The sequence below is a fragment of the Grammomys surdaster genome, unplaced genomic scaffold (genome assembly GCF_004785775.1).
Source record: "Grammomys surdaster isolate TR1022 unplaced genomic scaffold, NIH_TR_1.0 66, whole genome shotgun sequence".
Classification (NCBI taxonomy): domain Eukaryota; kingdom Metazoa; phylum Chordata; class Mammalia; order Rodentia; family Muridae; genus Grammomys; species Grammomys surdaster.
This window is the reverse complement of record NW_021604568.1, coordinates 4,725,711-4,751,884: the sequence shown is the minus strand read 5'-3', so window position 1 is coordinate 4,751,884 and position 26,174 is coordinate 4,725,711. Positions and strand designations below refer to the sequence as shown.

Here is a 26,174-nt window from a genome sequence, read left to right as displayed (position 1 = left end):
TGGATCATCTATCTATAAAGGCAGTTCTCAACTTGTGGGTTACAACCCCTTTGGGAGCTGAACAACCCTTTCACAGGGTCCTGCATCTCAGATATTTACATTACAATTTATAACAGGAGAAAAGTTTGAATTACGAAGTTACAACAAAACTAATTTTATGGTGGGGATCACCAGAAAAGGAGAAGCTATATTAAGCGGTGGCTGCATTTGGAAAGTTGAAAAGCACTGATCAATACTGGCTTACGTATTAAAACTAACAATCAAGAATAATCATGTTGTGAACAGACATAATCAGTGTCTTAGTTAGGGTGTTACTACTGTGAACAGACACCACAACTGAGTCAAGTCTTATAATGGACATTTAATTGGGGCTGGCTTACAGGTTCAGTTCATTATCATCAAGGTAGGAGCACGGTAGGATCAGGCAGGCATGGTGCAGGCAGAGCTGAGAGTTCTACCTCTTCATCTGATGGCTGCTAGTGGAATACTGGTTTCTAGGCAGCTAGAATGAGGGTCTTAAAAGCCCACACCCACAGTGACACACCTACTCCAATAAGGCCACACCTCCTAATAGTGCCACTCCCTGGCACACTGTATATGCTGTTGAGCACATACAAACCATCACAATCAGGATTTCTATACCTTTTCCCTTAATAAAAGAACATTCAAAGAAATGATGAACAGAAACAAAGTCCCAAGGTGGGCATGGTGGCCTAGGCTGATAAACTTAACATTTAGGGAAGGCTGAGGGAGAAAGACTGTTGAGTTTGAGGCCAGTGTGGGCTACATAGTAAGACCCTGTCTCAAAATAAGAACTCCAAAGCATTTAACTAGTGCCAGCATTATAAAACAGCTTGATGTTTATCTCACTTTTCAATACCTTCCACGAGATGTCCAGTTAGGGACTAGCTGTACCAACCACAGAAGGTTATGGGGATGACTGGAGAGTTCATTTATGCCTAGACAGAGTTCATGAACCTGAAAAAGAGAGAACCAGCCTGGAATCAGATCTACATAACTTCTTGCCTTACTATAAATCACTAAAGAAGAATTCTGAATTTTAAAAACACATGTCATTTAGACCCTACTGCAGTGAACATAATACAAATTCTGGTTTTTGTAAAGTACTGTAAAATGGTAATATTCTACTAGCACATCACGTCACTCTCATGTTGTTACACCTTATATTTATTTATACTTGAAGGTATTTCTTGAAAGAATAAAGTATTCTAATCCCAGTTTCCCTGAATATCTATAATAACATACACACAAGATCACAGATATTCATGACCTGAAAATTCTTGCACTCTTGGATCCTGTTACAGTCTTTTTCTTTTCTTCTGGTGACAAGCCCAGCCTTACACTTGCTAGGTAGTATGCAAGCACGGCCCCCTCCGCTAGCTCTCTGTCTGAATAGTGTTAAGAACTAACTGCTGCTTCAAAGTGAGCTGACGAGTAAGGAGTAAGGAGTGTGAATGATCAGACAAGACAGACTATCTCTTGTAACTTCTGGAGCCTGGTAAGAGTTTATTACACTTTTCTGTGCTCCAGTGTAACCAAAGTTTTGTCTGAAAATGTATGTACAAAAAGGCCTAATAAAATTATCCATACGCAGCCCCCATATGACAATGAAGTCCAACTCAATCCTGGCTGCAGGTATGACAATCATGATCATGTCGGTTATGCTCAGAGGCTGTTTCAGAAAGGCGTTCCTTGAAGGCCTCAGATGATGTCTCTGCAGCCCTGCTGTGCTAGTCATGACACCCTGGTCACCCTCTATCTTAATTTGCAACATTTAATTACAACCTGAAGTGTTAAGACATCTGCAGTAAATGATATGTTAGCCCAACAAGGGCAAAGGCATGGACTGGGTCGCTAGAACCTGTAAATGCTGAGGCACAGTAAATTCCCAATACAATGCTGCAATGACAGTTACTTGAGGGCCGGTGGTGGCTCACACTTTTAATCCCAGCACTTGGGAGACAGAGGCAGGCGGATCTCTGTGGGTTCAAGGCCAGCCTGGTCTACAGATCAGTTCCAGGACAGCTAGGGCTACGCAGAGAGACTCTGTCTCAAAAAACAAAAACAGCTGCTTTAAAAAAAAAAAATCTGTTATTAATTTAAATAAGAGTTCCAGCAAACAGCCTTCCTCAGCATCACGCTTAACTGGGCTTAGAATCCTTGAACTCTGAATGCATGTGAAACACTGTGGTGCTGTAACGACTGTAACACCCAGGGCTTTATAGACTGTCCTGTAGCCACCGTGTAGTTGAAGATGACACTATAGCTCTCCAACTTCCTGCCTTTACTCCTAAATGCTAGAATCTAAGGTGTCCACTGCCATCCTTGGCTGTAACACCTAAATTTTAAGAGACATTACCTTTGTGTTCCAATCTCTGATGTTTTTCATGAGATTTATCAGGAGGCTCTGAAAGTCTACTAATGGAATCTGTTTAAGCTCTTTTTCCAAACTCATTTTAAACAGCATTAAAATCAGCAACATTATTTCTCCATCTTGGTAACCTTCTGGATGTATAGATGTACATAAGCCCAGGAACTGCCAGAAATGGACAAAGAAAAAAATTACTTGAAGAGTTGTTATATTCTTGACATAAGAGTCAAAAAAGAAAAGATCACACAGATTACAAGTATCAGATGTCTACAAAAGGCAGGAATGTAACACAAATAGGAGAATGAAAGGGTAAGTGTTTCTTCTTCATTCTCAGTATTATTGACTGGAGTCAGCAACTAAAATGTTTCATGCTGCAGTTATTTAGCCACTGAATTACATTGTAACACTTTAACCTTAAATTCTGACCTGAAGGTTGCTTTTGTTTTAAAAACAAAACAAAAATAAAATTAAGAAAAATGCATTTATAATGGAGAGATAATTGCTAAGACATTTCACCTGGTAAGAAACCAGTTGAGTTTTAAACTGGTTATGGCTCTTTGCTGAGCATATACAAAGTCTTTCCTACCTTAACCACATTTAAAATGTTGGTTTCAGGAAGAGCTGAAAATACTGGATTATAAGATGAATCTTCACTTCCTTTTCCCCCCAGTGATTTCTGTGTTTCAGAACTATTGAGAAGAAAATAAAGCATGTGTTTCAGAATCATGAGAAAGCAGTATGGAATCAATACTCACTGCAGGAAACTCTGAACAGCTGCCCTTTGAGTCAGGGTTTAATTACACTGCCCAGGCAAGCCCCAAACATACATTCACCCTGCCTCAGCCTCCTGAGAAGCTGGGATTACAGATGCATGCCACTGTACCTAGCTTAGTTGTTATTTGAAATGATTATTTTCCTTAATGCTCCTGGTGTCAGAAAGCTATGTAAACCAGGGTAAATATAACGATAATGAACTTATGATTATTATAGGCCCTATGAGTGACCTGAATAAACTTCCAAACTGATACAGGGAAAGAACTATAGAGGCTAAGGAGATGGCTCAGTGCTATGCAAGAAGACCTGAGTTTGAATCTCCAACAACCATATACAAATCCAGGCATGCTGTACGTATCTGAGATTCCAACACTGAGAGATGGAAACAGGCACATCCTGAGAGTTCACTAGCCAGCCCAGCTGAAGGGTAAGCTTCTGGTTCAGTGAGGAGATCCTTCCTCAAGGCAATGGGGTAGGATGTCATAGAGGAAGATACTCAACCTCTTGCTCTGGCCTCTGCATGTACATGCAAAGAAGAGTAGGTACAGGCACACTTATGTATAAGTATACATAAAGAATAATACACACACATGTGAGTACACACACATACCAATTTTATGCATCTGAATTTAGTAAAGGTTCATGAAAAAAATGCATGGACTGGCTTTTTAATCTGTGCATGTGTGGGTTTGTACACACAGGTACAATGCCAATGGAGGCCAGAAGGGGGCGTGGGAACTCCTGGAGATACCATTACAGACTATAGGGAACCAAACTCAGATCTTCTATAAGAGCATTATGTGCTCTTTCTTAACCACTGAGCCATCTCTGTAGACTCTGCATTTGCTTATGGAACATATTGTTGCTAAAAGCAAAAACAAAAACAAAAAAACCCAACAACCATCACCACTACCCAACAAGATTCATTTGGCTAAAAATAAAGAAAACCACCACCAAACCTTTAAAAGTTTTGACCTCCCAACTGGGCTCTTTGAGCCACTTGCTTCCCCTTCCCACATCTACTACCGTGGAAGGACTGGCTTCAGTCCTTCTTTCCTTCCATGAGCATTTTACATATAAAAAGCAAATGCAAACACAGGACCCTGTGCTTTGAGAACATGTAGTTGGTCTTTATGAGCAGATCCCATCAAGTGCTCTTAACAGCTAAAATTCTCCTCATGCAGATAAGGTGACTTGTGAAGACAATCGTATTTAATCTGTGATTAGAGGTTTAAAAATTAAGTTCCACCCAGAGAGTCTAGAGATCAAATTGATCATTAAATGCCCAATGTTTTCATCCACCATCCGTGTGTAATGCAACCTTGAAGTCTTTTTTTTTTTTTTTTTTGGTTTTTCGAGACAGGGTTTCTCTGTGTAGTCCTGGAACTCACTCTGTAGACCAGGCTGTCCTCGAACTCAGAAATCTGCCTGTCTCTGCCTCTCAAGTGCTGGGATTAAAGGCGTGCACCACCACAGCCCGGCTTCTACCTTGAAGTCTTAAGTTGGACTGGAGAGATGTCTTGGTGGTTAAGAGTGCATACTGGTCTTAGGAAGGACTGGGGTTTGTTTCCCAGCACTCATACTAGGTGGCTTACAACCACCTCTAACTCCAGCTCCAGGAGATCAGACACCCTATTCAGGTCTCTGTGTAGGTGGCAAATTCACATGTCTGGTGTCAGAATAGAGCATTCAGCTTTTCACAATGCTCTCTGTATCCACTTTACCACCAACAGTGGTAAATGTACCTTGAATACCCTTCCACACCTGAATGTAAACAATTTCTCTTTTTCTCTTCCCATTACCTTTAATGGAACTACTTGCATGAGCATGAGTGGGGGTTTACCTCTGCAGCAAAGCTGCTACCAGTGGCCACACAAAGAGTAAGATGACACAAGGAGAGGAATCTCCTGGCAGTCATACACTGCCTACCACTCTCAAGGTCTTACCCAGATAAGCAGCACTGCTAAATTTCAGCTACAACAGCCACAGCATGCCCAGACGACAGCACTCCATAGCTGTCCCTCCCAACCTCCAGTTCTCACACGCCTTTTGCCTTCTATCTGCGATGGTCCCTGGGCTTTGGAACATTTTGTTTTTGAGATTGTTTCATTCTGTAGTTCAGGCTGGCCTGGAATTACACAGCCTAAACTTGTCTCTACTTTTATGGTGATCCTCCTGCCTTACCTCTCACATGCTGGGATTACAAACACGAAGCACCATGTTGACTTTAAAAAAGAAAAACAAAAAGAATAAACAAAACAACCAAAAAGCAAAGCAGGGTTAACTACAGCAGTGGCCAGCCTGGAAATCACTCTTCATCTAGCTAACACCTTCCCACCTCTGTATAACTTTCAGGAATTACTTCATCTTTCTACACCTAAAATGGTAATGAATTACTAGTAATATCTGTAGTTAACTGAAGATACTGTAGCAAACCCTTAGCTGTGTCTGATACACAGCAAGTATGAGATAAAACTTCCCAGCTGTGATGCAAGGATGTGAAAAACTAATAGGCAGATCAATTTGGTAAGAACAAAAGGCTAAAGAACAAAATTAAAAATTGGTCAGAGGCCTAGCATTTCCCAGTACTGAAGTTTAAGCTGGAATACCTCAGTTTGAGCCTAGACTGAGCTAACAGTGATTCTTGAGAGGGATAAAACAGGAAAAATAAAAAGTAGATCAGTAAAATTGTAAACTCAAATATATGATGTTTATGTAAGAGATTCTTCTAACAGTCAAGAATTTTGGAGAAACATGCTAGAAAAGAAAGGATCTTAAGCCTGATAAGAGGCATATACAGGAAAAATAGCTGAGACATTCAACTGAAAAGGGTAAAAATTTTTTCCCCCCAAGAGGTTAGCCCTGGCTATCCTGGAGCTAGCTCTGTAGACCAGGCTAGCCTCGAACTCAGAGATCTATTTGCCTGTCTCCCAAGTGCTGGGATTAAAGGTGTACCCACCACTGTTCATGGTAGACTGTTCTTAGGACTCACATTTTAAGTCTGTATCTAGAAATCACAGTCAGAACTGTGCCAGCTTTTGAAAGTCCTCTCCGACACCACGCTTGTTCCTCATGACCCTGCACGCTTATTTCCCTGCTTTCGTCTTCCCTGACCATTATGCACCACTGTCTACTCACTCAACCCAAGTTAAATAATCAAGATTATAATTGTGAAGTTATTATTTTTAGTTACGTGTATAAATGGGTGCAGTGCCCAAAGTCCAGAAGAGTGTGTTGGACCTTATGGAGCAGGAGTTACAGGCAGCTGTAAAGAGCCTGATGCAGGCATTGGCAACCTAACCACAGAGCCAGATCTCCAGAAACCCCTCCAAGTTATACAACTAAGTATTATTCACATTTTTGTATTAATGCAATTATTCAATTGTACTACTGTACATGCTTACTACAATCAATTACAAACTCATACATATACAATATACAAAATTATTACACACTACTGAGTTCATTAAAAACAATGTAGTTGATATTTTAAATATTTATATATGCATTTATTGTTGTATGGATGAGTGTATCCGAATGTAAATGTCACAGGATGAAATACATTGATTCCCTTTGAGCTGGAGTTACAGGTAGTTGTCAACCAATGACTATGGGTCCTGGGAACCAAACTTGGATGCTCTATAAGAGCAGTACAAACTTAACTGCTGACACATCACTTCAACCCTTTAATTGTTTGTACTATTCAGAAGGATGAGGTATTTTTAAATAGGTAGTTACCTGGATGTGGTAATGGTGCATGATCCCAGCACTTGGGAAGCAGAGACAAGCAAATCTCTTGTGACTTCAAGGCCACCTGGTCTACCTAGCAAGTTCCAGGACAGCCAGGGCCCACAGAGTAAAATCCTGCCTAGGGAGGTTAGTGTGTGTGGGGTGGTGGGGGTGGTGGTAGGTTGAGGTATTTAGCTGGCTAGGTGTAGTGGCACATACCTGCAATCTCATAACTCAGGAGTCAAAGGCAGGAGGATTTGTTCAAGTTCAGGACAGCTATCCTTATTGTTTCAAACCACAAATAGAACGTTCTAATAATATAAGGAGATTTTTGGATGGGCAAGAAAGGCACTGTTTCTTCTATTTAAATTATTAGAGCATGTCTAAAATTTTGCTATTGAACATATTTTTTGATATGAAGTTTACCTAATTAACAAGGGGGTCCAGTTTTGGTAAAAAGAAAACTGTAAAATGAGTTTGATTTTGGACACACCATGTTATAACAATTTGTGTTTTTCTTGTTAGCCAAGAAAGATGAATGTGTGCTTGTAATTTAAGACTTGCTTTTACTTCTTTTTCTGCAATCAGTTCATTCTTTTGCCCATTCTGTAGTGAACTGTTGACATTTCTCTTTCTATCTGAATCCAGCCTTTGTCCATGACTGGCCCGGCTCTCACTTCCGCTCCCACCCCCGCACATCTTTCTGTTCCCCTCTATTTTGAAGGTTTTCTTTGACATTACTTAAAATAATCTTTGTCTGGATTTCTGAGTTCGAGGCCAGCCTGGTCTACAGAGTGAGTTCCAGGACAGCCTGGGCTACACAGAGAAACCCTGTCTCGAAAAAAAGAAAAAGAAAAAAAAAAATCTTTGTCATCAAGACTTCAAAAATATAATCAAATTCACATTTCCTTTCACAGAGGGTTTTACTTTACACATAAAACCATCTTCTGTTCTAGAATAAAACAATTCTGCCAGTTTTTCTATTACTTATTTTCATTGTGTATGTTGAAATCCATGATCTGTCAACTTGAGGTATGAGTCCATTTTCCCCCTAAATGGCTACTGAGCTTTGAAGGCCCTGGAGAACACTCTCTCCTAACCTACATCTTTAGTGTATACTAAGCACCGGTGTGTATTTGGGAGACCTTTAGACCTTTACCATTGGTGAAATGTTTTTCCCATCTGGTAAAAATTTGCTGAGGCGATCTGATTTTTATGAATTTTGAATCAGCTGTATGGTCCAACTCCTTCCAGTACTCCCAAATCCTGCTGACATTTGCCCCAGATCTGAGTACCCATGCTAGAGGTCCACGTTGGAAAGCACAGCAGGCTTTTCATTTACCATCGTTTGTCTTTAGTAATTTATATACACACATTTCTAGTTAAGTTGATTTCTAGATTTTTTGTCCCTCCTGCCACTAAGAAGGCTCTTTTCTGTGGCATACTTTTAACCAGCTGCTGATCAGATACATAAAGGCACTGGCTTCTCTTTCCCAGTTTTACCGCTGGTGTCCACGCAGAATCTGTCTGTCGTCCTCTCTCAGCCGAGTCTTAGACCTTTATGTAGAGACTGAATCATTTATCACATTATTTTTTTTATCGAGGTCCTTCCAATTTTTATGGCCTTCCTCTTCTCTTATCTAACTGCTTTGCCAATAAATATCTACATATGATTTTTAAAAAATTAAATTTACTGAGGGTGCAGTGTGTGAGTTTGGATGTATGTGCCAAGGCCCTGAAACTGAGGACATCTTTTGGGAGTCAAGCTACTTCCTTCTCTTAGGTGTAGGTTATCTACTGGGGCAAGTTATCATCAGGTTTGCATGGGAATTACCTGACAAGCCATCTTGTTGGCCTAGCGAAACACTGTTAAATAACAATGAGAAGACTTTAAAACTCTTTATAGGATTGTTTCTATTATTTCCTCATTAAACATGATGGTAACTTTTACATTAGGGCAGGTATTAAAACTTTAGTATGTGAAGACTGATTTCAGCTCTGAATTTATTAAGTCAAGAATGAATACTGAATTTATTAAATCAATTATAATGACAATGAAAGAACAACAACCATTAAAAATCTTTTTGAGCCCAGTTTTGTGGCATACACCTTTAATCTCCGCATGGCAGAGGCAGAGGCATGCAAAGAGGGGCAGAGGGGTGCAGAGAGGCAGAGAGAGGGAGGTGGGTTTCTGTTAAATTCAAGGCCAACCTGTTCTATACAGCCAAGTTCCAGGCCAGTTAGGGCTACAGAGTAAGATACTATCTCAACAAAACAAGAATGAAAAAACCCCAAGAGATCTTTTTGGTATTTACAATGTGAAGAAAACTTACATTAGATTGTCTTCATTAAAGTCTGGTTGAAGAGTCTCCAGAGGAAACAAAGATCCAAAACCAACGCCCATGTTGAAGAATACAGCTGCTATATCAGACAATGATGGGATCCAGGGCCAAACTGGAGAGTCACTGAAATTATCTGGTTAACACAAGAAATTATTTTAATTCAAACCACTCATTCATAAAGCCACACTGAACAGTGATAATCTGAGGTGGTTTGAATATGCTAGTCCTAGGGAGTGGCACTATTAGAAGGTGTGGCCATGTTGGAGGAAATGTGTTACTGCAGGCTTGGGCTTTAAGACCCTCCTCCTAACCACATGGCAGCCAGTCTTCTCCTAGGGGCCTTCAGATGAAGATGTAGAACTCTCAGCTCCTCCTGTGCCATGCCTGCCTGGACACTGCCATACTCCCATCTTGATGATAATGGACTGAACTGCTGAACCAGTAAGCCAGCCTCAATTACATGTTGTCATAACCTTGTAAGAGTTGCCTTGGTCATGTTCACAGCAGTAAAATTCTAAGTAAGGCAGAAGGGACTTGGGTATTGCTGTGAGAGGCCTGAACTTGCTTTTGTTTGGAAGAATGTGGAGTTTAAGATTTGGAAAGCAGTGGAATTCTTTAAGTGGGGCTTAATGGACTATCCTAGTAGGAATATGGAAGACATTGTTGCTGTGAATGATTTGAACTGTGCAGAGCTGGCTGAAAAGGTTTCAGTGGAGGAGAATTTCAGCATGTGGCTTAGAGACTTGTTTTTGTGGCATTTTGATGAAAAATGTGGCTACTTTTTGGCACTGTCCGAAGAGTCTGCCTGAAGCAAAGGTAAAGAGATTTAGATTAAATGCTTTAAAAAGGAAGTCCCCAAAGAGCCTGGTATAAGTTCTGTTGTATGGTTACTGAAATTACTCTTACAAAAAGCATTTTAATGAAAAGGAGAAGCTGAAAAAAAGAGAAAAACAAAATATATGGTTCAAGTATTAAAGGGGCACCAGGAAGTAAAATGGAGCTGAATCCTTGTTTCTAGGAGATAACAGATCTTTGAGTTTAAGGACAGCCAGTGACAGAGTAGGTTCTAGGGGAAGAAGAGCTTAACTCCAGGCATGGTGGTACAAACCTTTAATCTCAGAGCCATGCAGATTTCTGAGTTCAAGGTCAATATATAGAACAAGTTCCAGGAGCACCAAGGCTAGGCAGTGAGGGAGTTAGAAAACAGAAAGCTGGTAATAGAATAACGGGGTACAGGGGGCCATGTTCCAGCCTCAGCAAGCAGCAGAACTTGGCAGCTTTGGCCATGTGGTTCTGGCCAAAATAGAAGAGTCCAGAATAGAAGGAGTTACTGGACAGTGGATGCTGGTTAGCTAGAGCTAAGAAATCAGTGGTAACTAAGAAGAGACCAGCATCACTGAGGTGACCTCTGGGAAGTATTTTCTGAGAGCACAAAGAAGCTGTGTTAACAGAGGAAGCCAAGGTTGTACCTCATGCTGTTGGACTTGATAATATAAGAGTCACCCAGGTGGTGCAGGTTTGAAGGCATGAAGGAATTATGAAGAGCAGCTGAGGCTTGGCACTGTGAGAGGCCATGAAAGGCCACCGGTGAAGAAAGTGCAGCCTCAGTTGGAGTAGATGGCTCAGGACTGAAGGGGTCATGCAGAGGAGTTGAGGCTTGGCACCATGAAGAGAGCCTATGAGAGGCTATTGGTGAAGCCTAGTTGCAGTTAAAGACGCCAGCGCATTGGAGATGCCAGTACCATGGGATGATCACCAAGAACAGCAGCAGCAGTGGAGTCGATCAACCTGAGCTTAGAGTGCTGGAGAGGGCAGAGCTGGAGAAGTGATGCCAGCCCTTTGGAAGAGCCCAGAAGATCATGTGTAGATCCTAGACATTGGAACAAGAAGCTGTGAAGCTGAAGTTGCCTTGGAGACCCCAAGATGTTAAAGGTGCCAGAGCTGTGGGTCACCTGCCAAGGGAAGCTATTAACATGGAATGGAACCAGTCCAGGAAAAATAAGTTTGTTGCAGTCAAGAAAGATAAAAAAGGAGATGAGATCTGACGACTGCTTTGACATCAGACATGGAGATGCAGAGTTTGGAGTTTGCCCAGCTGGTTTCCTGACCTGCTTTGGGGATTACAGTTAAGTGATTGGATGAATCTCAGAAGAGAATTTGAACATTGAGACTGCTACAAACTATGGGGACTTTGGTAGTTGGACTAACTGTATTATTTTTGCATTATGCTATGTTTAGGTATGGCCCCCATAGACTTATATGTTTGAACAAGCCTTATGGGGCCCAGGGAGTGGAATGTGGTAGTTTTAATATGCTTGTCCTAGGGAATAAGCACTATTTTGAAGTGGCCTTATTGGAGGAAGTATGTCACTGTGGGTGTGGGCTCTAAGACCCTCCTCTTAACCACACAGGAGCCAGTCTTCTCCTAGGGGCCTTCAGATGAAGATGTAGAACTCTCAGCTCCTCCTGTGCCATGCCTGCCTGGACACTGCCATACTCCCACCTTGATGATAATGGACTGAACCTGTAAGCCAGCCTCAATTACATGTTGTCATAATCTATAAGAGTTGCCTTGAGCCGGGTGGTGGTGGCGCATGCCTTTAATCCCAGCACTTGGGAGGCAGAGGCAGGCGGATTTCTGAGTTCGAGGCCAGCCTGGTCTACAGAGTGAGTTCCAGGACAGCCAGGACCACACAGAGAAACCTTGTCTCGAAACCAAAAAAAAAAAAAAAAAAAAAAAAAAAAAAAAAAAAAAAAAAAAAAGACTTGCCTTGGTCATGGTGTCTGTTCACAGCAGTAAAATCCTAACTAAGACACCACCTGTAAACAGATTATTATTTTTTCCTTTCTTCCTTCTCTTCATTTTTAAACAAAAGTCTCAGTATGCAGCCTATGGATACTCATTTTAGGCATATGCTACCATACTTGGCTTTAATCACAATGATTTCACAGGAATGATAGCTGCTAATGGTATTTTTATAATACAGTTAAGCTATGGATCATAAAAAGTGTAACTTCTCAGACTGTGTGAACTAAATAATACAAAAAAGATATCTGAATGATCCTTCATAAAGTGTAAATAGTAAGGAAGTAACATGTTTTGAAGTGATTAGAGACAATACTGGTTAAAATTCTAAATATCATCAACACTGGAAGATTTTATCATCTTCAGTGCCTTTATCCCTCAAATCTTCATCCCTCAAATAAGTGACTGGTTAAACCATAATGCTTCTTTTAGTAAAAGGGCTTTCAAAGGTGAGAAAGCACTCAAGACTTCCAATAGATGGTTTCAATCTGCCTTAATGCACTCTATGTGCAAACATTAACACAACTGTTGCTCACCCAAATGCCAATTAATATCAGTTGGTTCAAACTGAGCCTAGTGTGTACCCTTGCAACCTAGCAGCACTCGGAGGAGCGAGGCAAGAGGGTTAAGAATTCAAGGCCAGCCAAGGTTACAAAGTTAGTTTGAGGCCAGCCTGAGCTACACAAGACTATGTCAAACAATAAGAACATTTAAGTCTAAATAATGGGTGACTTAACACATAGATAAGTTTTCAACTATTTCTACTGACCCCATAAAATAACTCGTGTTAAATATTTTTTTAAGATTTAGGACCATATGAATGCCTGGTGCCACGAATCCCCAGCAACTAGAGTTTCAGACAGTTGTGCGCTGCCATGTGGAACTGAACTCGGGTCCTCTGCAAGAGCAGCCAGTGCTCTTAACCACTGAGCCATTTCTCCAGTCTTCATGTGTTAAATATGAAGGGTTGTCATCTGTTAATATCACGTTTAATTCCTAGTACCAGCAAAAATCAAAGCAAACAAAATCACAACTTTAACATCAAGCAATACGAAAGAGAATGTGTAATAAGCAACAGCACACACTACAGAAATTTATACTTACCATTTCTAATGGTTATTTCCATCAGTGTACTTAAGATCTGCACTGACACAATACAATCCGTGTGAACCGACATCATCTGTCAAAAAACAGATAAATAAATATTAGAAAGAAAGGAAAGTTTAGTATTTGCAGGTTCATATGAAGCTATTTTGAGTCTGGTCATGAGAACTTTTTTTTTCTTGGTCCTCCCTCCCTCCCTTCCATTTTTGGTTTTTCAAAACAGGGTTTCTCTGTGTAGCTCTGGCTGTCCTGGAACTCAGTTTGTAGACCAGGATCCAGCTGCCTCTGCCTCCCAAGTGCTGGGATTAAAGGCGTGCGCCACCACATGCAGCTGTAAATATTGTTGTTAATCCTAGCTCCTTAGGAGTCGAAGACAGAAAGATTGTGAATTCAAGTCTAGTCCAGGAAAAGCAGTGACATCCCAGTTTCCAACGTGTCTCACATACACTTCACTAAAAAGGGGCTTTCATTACATGTGTAATTGTAAGACCAATTCCTTACCAATGGGTATACAGAACAGATACATAGGTTTCTGTTGTTTCCTATTTTTTTTTAAAGATTTATTTATTTACTTCATGTATGTGAGTACACCGTCACTGTCTTCAGACACACCAGAAGAGGGCATCAGATCCCATTACAGATGGTTGTGAGCCACCATGTGGTTGCCGGGAATTGAACTCAGGTCCTCTGGAAGAGCAGTCAATGCTCTTAACCACTGAGCCATCTCTCCAGTCTCTGTTGTTTCCTATTTTTACAACGTCACCTGTAATTAATCAGTAACACTTGAAACAATAGCACCACTCCAAATGAAACATAAGGACAGGCCTTGGAGGCTGACTTAGTTGTTACAGTGTCGGTGAACAAGGGTGTGGATCTGAGCTCCATCCTCAGTATCCAACTCAGACCAAGTCGTGGTGTGCATGCCTTTAGTCACAGGACTCAGGAGGCAAAGGTGGGCAGATCTCTTCTGAGTAGAAGTCAGCCTGGTTTACAGAGTTCAGGCCACCTAGGACTATATAGTGAAATGTCATCTCAAAATACAAGCAAACAAATCTAAGCATGGTGGTATATATTTGTCTTTTATATTTTATTTGTTATTTTTCTGTGTATGAGTGTTTTGTTTGCATTCATGTCTGTGCATAACACACATGCAGTTCCCATGAAAGCCAAGAGGGCATCAGGTCTCCTAGGACTGGAATTACACAGGTTGTTGAGTGTTGCTGTGTATGTAGGTGCTGGAAATTTAACCTGGGTCCTGTAGAAGAGCACCCAATGCTCTTAACCAGTGAGTGATCTCTCTAGCTGGGCAGTGTGCATTTGTAATTCCCAGTTTGGGGGAAACAGAGACAGGAAGGAACCCTGAAGCTCACACTAGATAATAAGTGTAAAAGACTCTGTCTCAAAAAATAAAGTAGACAGCAACTTGAGGACAGCCTTGTCAATCCCGAGCCAACACATGCATATACACATGTCCTCTATAGCCACACCCCCACCAGCCCCACTAGACCCAAAAAACAAACTTAAAGAAAAAGACTGCTTCTAAGATGATCAATACACAAAAATCACACAGGGTGAGAAGACAGTTTAGTTGCTAAAGTGTTTGCTGTTCAAGAAGAGAACCTAAGTTCAATTGCCAGAACTTACATTTAAAAAAAAGCCAGAGTGTGCTGTTATGTGTATTTAATCATGATGCTAGTAAGGCTGAGAGGTGAATTCCTGTAACTTGCTGGATATGTGATTTTAATGAAAACGGCCCCTAAAGGCCCATAGGGAGTAGCAGCACTATAAGGAGGTGCCTTGTTGGAGTAGATGTGGCCTTGTGGGAAGAAGTGTGTCACTGGGGGTGGGCTTTGAGGTTTCAGAAGCTCAAGTCAGGTCCAGTGTCACTCTCTTCCAGCTGCCTGACAATGCAAATATAAAATTCCCAATTCAGATGTAGCTCCTCTAGTGAGCTGCCATGCTTCCCGCCATGACGAACTAAACCTCTGAACTTGTTAAGTCAGCCCCAACTAAATGTTGTCCTTATAAGAGTTGTCATTGTCATGGTGTCTCCTCAGCACTAAAACCCTAACTAAGACAGTGGCTATGTAGTCTAGCCTACAAAGCAAGTCCAGGCCTAAGAGAGGAACATCCCAGGTTTATCCCTGGCCTCTTTTAAGCACTCATACAGGGAAATCAAACCACAAATTAGTAACTGAAGTTACAAATAAGTAATATACCCATACATTTTGAATTAGGTGAGGGGATTTGAATCTGAGTACATGTAGCCCCAGCTGGACTCAAACTAGCTTTGCATCTAACACTGACTTTAACTCTTGAGCCCCCTGCTTGCAGCTCCTAAGGAGATGCTTACAGGTGGCACTACCATACCTAGCCACTCTACAAATTTTGTTTTTAAGGAAGGGCTTATCGTGGCTTACAGTTTCAGGAGCTCATCCCATCACAGTAGAGAATGCACGGAAGCAAGTCAGCTGGTTGGTCACACTGCACCTACACTCATGAAACAGCACTCATTCCTTTCTTTTTGAGACAGGGTCTCACGTCTTCTAGTTCAAATGATCCTAATGAGAGACCACAGGGTCTCTCACTGAACCAGGAGCTCACCGTTTTTCTAGATTGAGTAGTCTGCCGTTTACTGGCTTCTGCCCTCCTGCTGACACTGCTGGGATTACAGATGTACACCCTTTGCACAGCTTTTACATGGCTGCTGGGATCTGAACTCAGGTCCTCAGGCTTGTGAGGGAAGCACTTTACCCATAACTCCCCAGGTCCAACTAAGGTACCAAAGATGTTCAGTTGTCACCAGAGACAAAGGAAGAACAGTAACTAGGTATTAGCTACCTTCAAGAACAGGACAGAAGAACCAGGTGATAGTGGTCTGGAGGCAGAGACAGGTTGACCTCTGAGTTCAAAGCTAGGTTGATGTACAGAGTAAGTTCTAGGACAGCCACTGTTACACCCCGTTTCAACACCCACCCCCACACAAAAGTCAGGACAATCTGTGTTCACTAGTACAAAAGCTTATGTCATCACCCAATGACTGTCAGGTACAGTACATTTGGTGCATTTCCACTATTGCTACAAAAGTCCCTCTGGACATCAAGGCATGCACCCTTTCACTAACCCCTCTGTCTCTCTGACGCCCCCACTCTGAGACGGCCTTTTGCTTCTCCTCCTCCTGTGCTAGGTATGTTGCATAATGTGACTGTGGTGTTCCTTGGCTCCAACCAGGCAAGGCCCCTTTCACTGCTTTATCAGGGTATTGGAAAAGCAGAGAGTTCAGTATGACTGGTAACTTGGTAAAAACTTAAAGTCTATCAATACTTAGGTGAAATCGTACTTTTACCTAGTCAAGTGCTTCTCAATCTTCCTAATGCTGTGACCCTTTAATACAATTCCCCATGATACAACTCCCCCTTAATACAACTCCCAATCATAAAATTATTATGTTGCTATTTTATAACTGTAATTTTGCTGCTATGAATCCTAATGTAACTATGATATGCAGATGGTCGTAGGTGACAATCTCTATGAAAAGTGCCCCTAAGGGGCCACAACCCACAGGTTGGGAATCACTGATCTAGTCAACCTTTTAATAAGATGCAGAAATTTAGATCCAGAGACAAATAATCCAAGCTAAAACAACCTGTGGCTGGGAATGGTGGTACACACCTGTGAGATCAGCACCAGGATTGAGGGCAGCCTAGGCTATGTAGTCAAACTCTTGTCTCAGAAAATTCACAAGGGCCTAATTGGATCTCTGGAATCCAGATGGTAGTGAGAGAACCAACTCCTAGAAGAAGTGTTCGCGCACACACACTAATTAAAACAAAAACAAAAACAAACCCAACTGTAAAAATGTTTGTAGAACATACACTACTTCAACTGCTGTCCTTTTCTCCTACCCAGAACCATAGACTTAACCACAATAAATTTAAATCTAAACTATAAGGAATAACCCAAATTCTGCTCAGCCAGATACACAGCTTAAGCCAATTTAAAAAATAATCTACCTAAGAACGTCTTTGCTGTGTCTGTTAAGCTCACCTACCAGGAGAAAGTAACACCCAAAGACATGCTCCACATGAGTGGGGAGGTGGGGGGCATCTCTCGAGGAGATGCCAGAGACCCAGGATAGGAGAGGTGCTCAAGAGTCAAGGAGGGCGACCTTCACTGTGACTCACAGCACTGGGGATCAGAGCCTCAATAGGCTACCTCCTATAGCCAGGCAGGAACCCCAGTGGAGTGAGAGGGACACTAACCCACTCACAAAACTTTCAACCCAAAATTTATCCTGTTTACAAGAAATGCAGGGACAGAAGATGGAGCAGAGACTGAGGAATGGCTAACCAATAACCAGTCCAACTGGAGAGCCATCCCTTGGGCAACCACTAATCTCTGACACTATTAATAATACTGTTATGCTAGCAGACAGAAGTCTAGCAAGGCTGTACTCTGAGAGGCTCCTACCAGCAGCTAATTCAGATAGATGCAGACACCCACAGCCAAACAGTGGATGAAGCTTGGGGACTCTTATGGAAGAGTTGGGAGAAGGACTGAGGGCCCCAACGGGGATAGGAACTCTATAGAAAGACCAATAGAGTCAACTAACTTGGACCCTTGGGGTTCTCAGAGTCTGAACCACCAACCAAAAAGCATACACAGGCTGGACCTAGGCCCCCTACCCATATGTAGCAGATGTGCAGCTTGGTCTTAATGTGGGTTCCTAACAAGTGGAACAGGGGCTATCCCAAAACCTGTTACCTGTCTGTGGGATATGTTGTTCTATCTGGCTGCCTTGTCTGGCCTCAGTGGGAGAGGATGTGCATAGTCCCCCAGAGATCTGGTGTACCAGGGTGGGGAAATACCCAGAGGGTCCTCTACCTCTCAGAGGAGAATGAGAGTGGGAGATGGGGGAAGGATGCTGGGAGGGGAGGCAGTGATCAGGATGTGATGTGAATTAAAAAAAAAAAAGCACATATACAGTAAGATTGCCTACGATCAGAGGCTGGTTTAAACGAATCACAGTATAGAAAAACAAAGGAATACGACAAAGCCATTAAAAAGGGTAACAGTTGTATATTGAGAGGAAAACACTCAGTTATTTATTGTTATCAGAATAAATAATATACATAGCAAATAGACATGTTCCATTTATGGTCACTGACAGTATTTTTTTTTTTTCTTTGGCAGTACTGAGGACTGAACCCAGGACAGGACCTATCCATTTAGGAAAGTACTCCAAACTGCATCTACAGGTCATATTTCATTTTCAATTGGCCTTGAACTTATGACCCTCCTGCCTAACCCTGTGGGTAACTGGGATCACAGATGTATGCCGTCAGATCTGGCTCATAGTCAATTGGTTTTGAGACAGGGTTTCAGGTAGTTACAGCTGGACTATATCTGAGGATGACCTTCTAATTCTGGTTCTAGACCTCTTCAACATGCTGGGATGACAGGCACCATGCCCCTGTGTTCAATGAACAAGATTCTGGGTATTGAACACAGAGGCATTATAGACATGTGACACTCTATTCAATTTATTCAAGGCTGGGGATCAAATATAGGGATTCATGCTTTCTAGGCAAGTCGTTAATTAATTTTGTATGCAGACAACCACTGAGAAAACACTGACCACAATGTCAACAGCAGGAGGAAATAAAGACTTGGAATAAATTTAGTCTGCTTTTTATAACTTCAATCTTATAAAAAAAAAATTTCTCTTTGAAATGAAAAAAGAAACAAACAAAAACCATAAATAGTGAACTCTTTCTGGTCTACTACATTTGGTCATACATGATAATACAAAAAAAAAACCCAAAAAACCAAACAAAAAAAACAAAAACAAACAAACAAACAAACAAAACAAAAAACCCAAGCTGGGTGGGGTGGAGCATGCCTTTAATCTCAGTCTTCAGAAGGCAGAGAAAGCTGGACCTGTTAATTCAAGGCCAGTCTGTTCATATATTGAATTCCTGGACAACCAAAGCTAGTAAGACCCTGTCTCTAAGTAAATAAGCAAATTTTTAATTTTTTCTGGAAAGAATTTTGCCTGGAAGAACAGGCAGTGCTCTTAACTATTAAGTCACTTCTTCAGCATTTATTTATTTATTTAATTTATGAAGCTCAGGCTGGCTTCAAACAAAGGTCTTAAACTTGAGATGTGCCTGCCTCGCCGCTGGAGTCGCTATTAAAGGTACAAAACAGTATGCCTTGCTCATTTTTATTACATTTTAGCAAACTGAAAAAAAAAAAAAATGCCGGGCAGAGTATGATGGCACAAATGTGTAACCCAGCACTGAGCTACATAGCCTGACCTTGGTCTTCAAAAAAAAATCCAACAGTTCTAGATTATTAACATTAAAATTTATCTAATTTTCAAATGGTAAAAGTCAAAGTTTTCTAATCATGGTAATGAAACTGATAAAGAGATGAGAAAATACGTCTTATACAGAGAAAATATTTATTATCTTAATTTTCAAAGAATGATTCAGAAAGGTATAACAATCTGCTTAGGGGAAGGTGTGCTTATATACGTGACAGACGTAACAACATAAAAATACAGAAAAATATGTAATCAGGGACTACGGAAACCTCAGTATGACAGTCAGGTTTAAAATTATAAATACAAATATGCAGGTGAGGTAGATGTGTCACTGAAAAGTGCTGAGTAGACAGTTATCTTCAGCTATGTACATGCACTAGGACGAGAGGCAAAATACCGTAAGAGCAAACTAAAGCCTGTTCAGGGAGAGCAGCAAGACATCAAGGAGACCGACAGGAAAGCTGGAGAAGAGTGGGGGTCATGAGTTATTTTAAAATAACTTAAGACAGATGAAGCTTACTGTGGGAGCGATAGAAAAGATAATTAGTACCAGCAGATCAAAACTGTTAACCATTTCAGGCAAATGCTGCTTTGTGGTCTTTCTACTACCTGCTGTTACTGTAGACAAAGCTCCTCTCCCACACATCAGGAAGCTCACTCTTATCAATTTCTTTGGTAGGAGTTGTGCTGAAAACACCTTATTTGGAACTGTATGGTCTCTCTCTGTATGGGGCCCATTCAACCAACTAACTTCCTCTGATTTCACCTTAATAGACATGTTTCATAGCAGGGTGGTGGTGGGAGGCTGAGACTAGTGGATTGAGGCCAGCCTGGTCTACAGAGCAAGTTCCAGGACAGCCAGGGCTACACAGAGAGAAGCCCTGTCTCAAAAAAGTCAAGAAAACAAAAGCAACAACCAAAACCAATATGAACTACCTTCCATTAAAGAAAACAAAAATCCCTCTTTCTTCTTATACTTTCCATATCCACGTTGGCCTATCTCACTTTTTTTCACAGTACCTGACTCTTAGGAGAAAAGCTACTGTAAATTCTCACATTTTTTTCTACCTCTTCTGTGTTAAAATGTAGGCTTCCTGCGGTGTTTCATCTAGTACCTCGCACAGTGACATGAAAAATGTCAACCACTAGCAGGGCATGGTGGCACACACCTTTAATCCCAGCACTTGGGAGGCAGAAGGAGGTGAATCTCTGAGTCTGAGGCCAGCCTGGCCTACAGAGAGAATTCCAGGACAGCCAGGGCTGTTATACAGAGAACCAGTCTTGAAAAAACAAAACACCTGTCACCTGCCGCCAGCCACATGAAAATAATGAAAGAGTATACTAGAATGTCTCTAGAGTCTTGCCAAGTAGGTTATTTCCTGACATGCTTCCAATGTCCAGAGTAGAAATGCCATATTTCCCCTAAATCTTAGTTCACAAGTGTGACGGTCCCCACAGGCTCATAGGGAGTAGCATTATTAGGAGGTGTGACTTTGATGGAGTAGGTATGGGGGAGGATTTTGAGGTTTCATATGCTCTAGCCAGGCCCAGTGTCACTCTCCCTGCTGCCTGCCGATTCAGATGTAAAACTCTCAGCTACCTCTCTCTATCATCATATCTGCCTGCATGCTGCCATACTTCACAACATGATGATAATGGACTAAGACTTTGAACTACAAGTAAGCCCCAGTTAAACATTTTCCTTTATAAGAGTTGCTGTAGTTATGGTGTCTCTTCAGAGCAAAACACCACTGATTAAGACAACATGTAATAGAGTTTTCTGATAACAACAATACCTGGATCTCTGCAAAAGCAGCTGCATTCTTAATTGCTGAGTCACCTTACCGAGCCCTTCCAAGAACAGGTTGGTAGATCTTTGAGGCCTGGTCTACACAGAGAGTTCCAGGCCAGTAAGGACTACATAATGAGACTGTCTTTAAAAGGAGATAGGATTTCCAGGGCAAGACTTTTGTGAGTATGTACATGAAGGCATAATCACCCTGTTAAGGCAAAGGTGACCACTAGTAGTCTTCCTGTATCACTCTGACCTTATTTTCTTATTGGGGGTGGAAGGCAACACGTGTATACCATGGCAAGCCAGTGGAGGTCAGAGGACAACCTCAGGAGTCTGCTGTCTCCTACCATATGGTTTCTGGAGACTAGCACCCTTACCAACCGGGACATCTTGCCTAGCCCATTTCATCTTACTCTTTAAGAAAGAGTCTCTTGCTGAACCTGCAGCTTATTGATTCAGCTAGAATCGCTGGCCAGTGAGGCCCCACAATCTTCCTATATATACTTCCAGCTGTATACAGGAGTTACAAAGATGTATTGCCACTCCTGGCCTGCAGACGGATCCTCAGAATCTGAACTTAGGCCTCTTGTACTTGTGCAGTAAGCATTTTACACAGAAACATCTCTCCTGCCTGTAGGGTAAATTTTTGCATAGTATAAAATATCTTTTTATACTTAAAAACGGTTTACTTCCATTATTTTCTATAAATCCAGAATTTTATTTAAATAGAACATTCCAGTAGTCTGAGGAAAACGTGACATGAGTTGGGTGGTGGTGGCCTTCAATCCCAGCACTTGGGAGGCAGAGGCACTCAGATCTTTTTGAGTTGGAGGACAACCTGGTCTACAGAGTTCCAGGCTGGCCAGGACTACACAGTGAAACCCTGTCTTCAAAAACCAAAAACCAAAAAAAAAACCCCAAGTGACAAAACTTGCTGTGAATCGTGTCCTTGGAAGGAGAATTCTATCTTAACTGGGCACTAATGTAAACAGAGAACCTAGTGTAACACTGAAAGCCCTCTCCATGACCTTTCAGCTCTGCCAAAATCCACTATATTAAATACGAAATTACTATCTTCTTGATACGTCCAGAGCAATAAACATCTATATTCATGTCTAACATATCTAGAGGAACACCAAAGCAATATATAAAATCTACATCATTTAAACAAAAACAAAGACATATAAATGAATTTAAGTATTAAATATGGACATGGAAGAGAAACATTTAGTTGAGTTTCCATAAAAACACAATTACATAGGAGGTGCCAACATGGCTAAGTGGTTAAGAGTAAGAACTTGTACTGCACTCATAGAGAACTAGAATTCAGTTCCTGGCATGCATGGTCTGGTGACTCAATCACCTGTAATGCCAGCTTCAAGGAATCTGACACCTCTGGCCTCCACAAGTGCCTTCACTCACACCCACATATTCACACTTAGACATGTATGAATAGGGAATATCAGGACATAGGTAACTTAAGAAAGAGCACTGGCTCTTTCTGACTCGTTTTATTCCCCCAGAAATCATGGGTTTAATATAGCTAGAGTAATATTTTGCTGCTTAAAGTGAAAAAAATAAAAAAGAATCATTTATCCATTTATTTAGTGTGTATGGGGTGTGTGCATGATCTAAGTAGAGGCCAGAGCACAACTTTCTTGAGGTGGTTCTTTCCTTCTTCCATGTGGGGCCTGGACATTGAACTAAGGCCGTGAAGTTTGGTGGTAAACATCTTCACTCCTGAGTCATTTTGCTAGAGCCTAGGAGTTTATTGAGTAGAAAATACAGTAGGTGCCTGCTATAAGTCCCGAATAATTCTCTTACCCGAAACAGCCACTTTAACACAGGTACAGGACACTGGACATAATGGTATGCAGTGGTAAGGAAGCCTTGGGTTGTCAAAAAAATCTGATCTTGTTTTCCTGATCTGGAAACAGAAAATCAGTGATTGTTATCCACGGGGAAAAAACCTCTAGCACAAACACATCTGACATAATCAGAGAATTGAGTAAGCAAACTTTAGTCGATGGAGGTGGATTCCACACTAACATGGAACAGGTTTATACATAACCAATGTCAATTTGACTTACTCTGTGGGCTCCACACTCCTCTGTGGACAAAGACACATTTGTATGCAATACTCAGAGTCTACTGAGTCTGAGAACATGAGTTTTTGTCAGTTTAGGGATGAACTTTCTAAAACTCAGCACCAGAATTCACATGGTCTTTACAGAACCAAAATGCAGCACACTCAGAACAATTATCCTAGTCTAGCACTGGGCAGAGCCTAAGAGCTGTCTACTCAGTATACGTTTTAGTTTCTCAGTGGTATCTAAATTCTGACTTTAGCTGGGCAAAATCACTTGCTATATGTGGTACTGCTGACAGTATCCAATTAGCTAAAAGCAGAAGCAAGCTCAGGCTGCATGTGCTTTCTGAGAATCTTAACAGGAAGCTAGCACTGCAACACAATAAAGCAGTAAGATACTACTAGTGGAGAAAAAACATGGCAAAAACAATAGACTAGAGCCAGGACTCCCTAGCCATGAAGTAAAACCTTGGTCAAGGCCCAGCTATCCTGACAGCCACTGTTATTACTGTTGTCACCGCTGACACCATCCTTTTGTGGTACTGAGAATGTATTTGGAGAAAAGGCCTTGCTCTATAGGCTCAGGGTTGACTCCAAACTTGCCATCTTCCTGCTCAGCAACTCTAGGATTACAGTTGTGAACTGTCATGGCTGGATTTTACATACACAGTTCTCTACTTTGAGATAGTATCTCTTGTAGCCCAGGCAGGCCTCAAACTTGCAAGTTGAAGACAACATGGAATGCTTTTTCACTTTTCCTAACCCAGCACGTGCCATCACTTCTGGTTCATGTGGTGCTGAAGAGCAAACCCAGGGCTCTGTACATGCTACATAATCTCTGCCAACCAAGCTACATCCCCAGACATCCCATGTGTATTCAATCCTAACTGACAGAAGTAGGGGATGTACTATGCTTGAGGCCTTTGGCTTTATTTCTAGCCCTGTAAACAGCAGGAAAACTGAAGCTGACACTTGGAAGGCAGCAGCAGACTCTTTGGGGCCCAATCAAACACTTTTTAGAGCAACTTTTGAAAAAAAGATTTTATTTTATGTGTATGGGTACTTTTCCTCTGTGATGGATATTCATGGTTGTCACTTTGACTATACATGGAATTAACAAAAACCCAAATGGCTGGGGACACTTGTGAGGGATTTTTCCTTATTTATTTATTTTTTAAATTTATTTATTTTCATGTGCATTGGTGTTTTGCCTCCCTGTATAGGTCTACGTTTAGGTGTCAGATCCCCTAGAACTGGAGTTAAGACAGTTGTGAGCTGCCTGCCACATGAGTACTGGGACTTGAATCTGGGTTCTCTGTAAGAGCAGCCAATGCTCTTTGCTTGTGAGCCATCTCCCCAGCCATGTTTGGGATTTTTTTCCCCCTTAATAAAATAAAATAATTTGAAGTAGGAAGCCCAATTTCTTTTTCCTTTGTTTTTCAAGAAAGGGTTTCTCTGTGTAACCCTGCCTGACCTGCATCTTACTCTGTAAATCACACTGGCCTCAAACTCACAGAGATCTGCCTGTTTCTGCTTCCTCGTGCTGGGGTTAAAGGTTCAGGTGTTCCCTACCTCCCAGCCTATATGAAGGGCATAGAAGAAGATTACCTCACCTCCTGGCTTTGGCTTTTGTTTTCCTAGGAAGCTCATTCATTTACTGGCATTAAAGCTTACTTCTTCATGATTCCAGAGTACACTGAAGACCAGCAAGACATCCAACCTCTTGGACTGAATAACTGGACTTCTGGACCTTCCTTTTGTTGACAGCCATTGTTGGTGTAGCTGGATCACAGCCTGTAAACCATTCTACCCTTTGTATACCTACAGATTCAGTTTGTAAGTTCTGCTGCTCTAGATCAGTGGTTCTCAACCTTCTTAGTGCTGTGATCTTTTAATACAGTTCCTAATGTTGTGGTGATCACAACCATAGAATTATTCTTATATATACTTCATAACTGTAGTCTTACCACTTTTATGAATTGTAAATATCTGTGTTACCCAATGGTCTTAGGGGATCCCTAAAGGGGTCATGACACACAGGTCACACTGCTCTAGAGCACCCTGACTACTATATACATGCAGGTATATGTACTACATACAAGCCTGGTGTCCACAAAGGTCAGAACAGTGTCAGAGCCTCTGGAAATGGAGTTATGTATAGTTCTGAGCTACCATGCAGGTGCTGGGAATTGAACCTCGGTCCTCTCCAAGAGCAGTTAAATGTTCTTAATCATTGAGCTACTTTTCTAGCCCTTAGAATGAATTTTTATACAGGAAAAAAAAATCCAAATGTTTATGATTTACTTACTTGAGAATAAGCTTTTCCACAGGACTTTCTCCGATAAAACCAGAGTCTCTTAAATCTAAGGTACACTGATTGAAAATTTTTCCAGAATTGAGGAAATTAAATATTTCTTCACCTGGATGATGATCAGGAATAGCATCAACTGTAACTGAAAATTTCTTTAGAAATTCCCTGAAATACAAGGATCATTGAATATCAAAGAGTTAGGACATACATGACTTTGTACTTAAAAGATGAAGGCAAAACACTTGGAAAACTCTTAAGAATCATCATTTTGTGTATGCATTTTTGAGACAGGGTTTATCTGTGCAGTCCTGACTGTCCTGATACTTTCTCTGTAGACTAGGCTGAGCTCTGCCTGTCTCTGCCTCCCGGGTGCTGGAATTAATGGCATGTGCTAACATGATAGGCTCAATGAAATTTTTTTTAGCATATTATAAATTTTAAAGTTGATTAACTCAGGCTAAGGAGATGCCTCAGTAGGTAAAGTATTAATTTCAGATTGACTTA

General features: G+C 41.3%; 1 protein-coding gene across 2 annotated transcripts in view; it reads right to left on the bottom strand.

Moving 5' to 3' along the window:
- The window catches only part of Slf2 (SMC5-SMC6 complex localization factor 2), a 58,259-nt gene that overhangs the window by 13,011 nt on the left and 19,074 nt on the right, over window positions 1-26,174 (bottom strand). For both annotated transcript variants that reach the window (XM_028773300.1, XM_028773304.1), the window contains exons 8-14: window positions 25,668-25,835; window positions 23,095-23,197; window positions 13,148-13,223; window positions 9,229-9,370; window positions 2,979-3,081; window positions 2,381-2,557; window positions 881-978 (exon numbers count right to left, since the gene is read on the bottom strand). In XM_028773300.1, coding sequence (XP_028629133.1) covers window positions 881-978; window positions 2,381-2,557; window positions 2,979-3,081; window positions 9,229-9,370; window positions 13,148-13,223; window positions 23,095-23,197; window positions 25,668-25,835 — 867 coding nt within the window. The remainder of the gene's footprint in view (window positions 1-880; window positions 979-2,380; window positions 2,558-2,978; window positions 3,082-9,228; window positions 9,371-13,147; window positions 13,224-23,094; window positions 23,198-25,667; window positions 25,836-26,174) is intronic.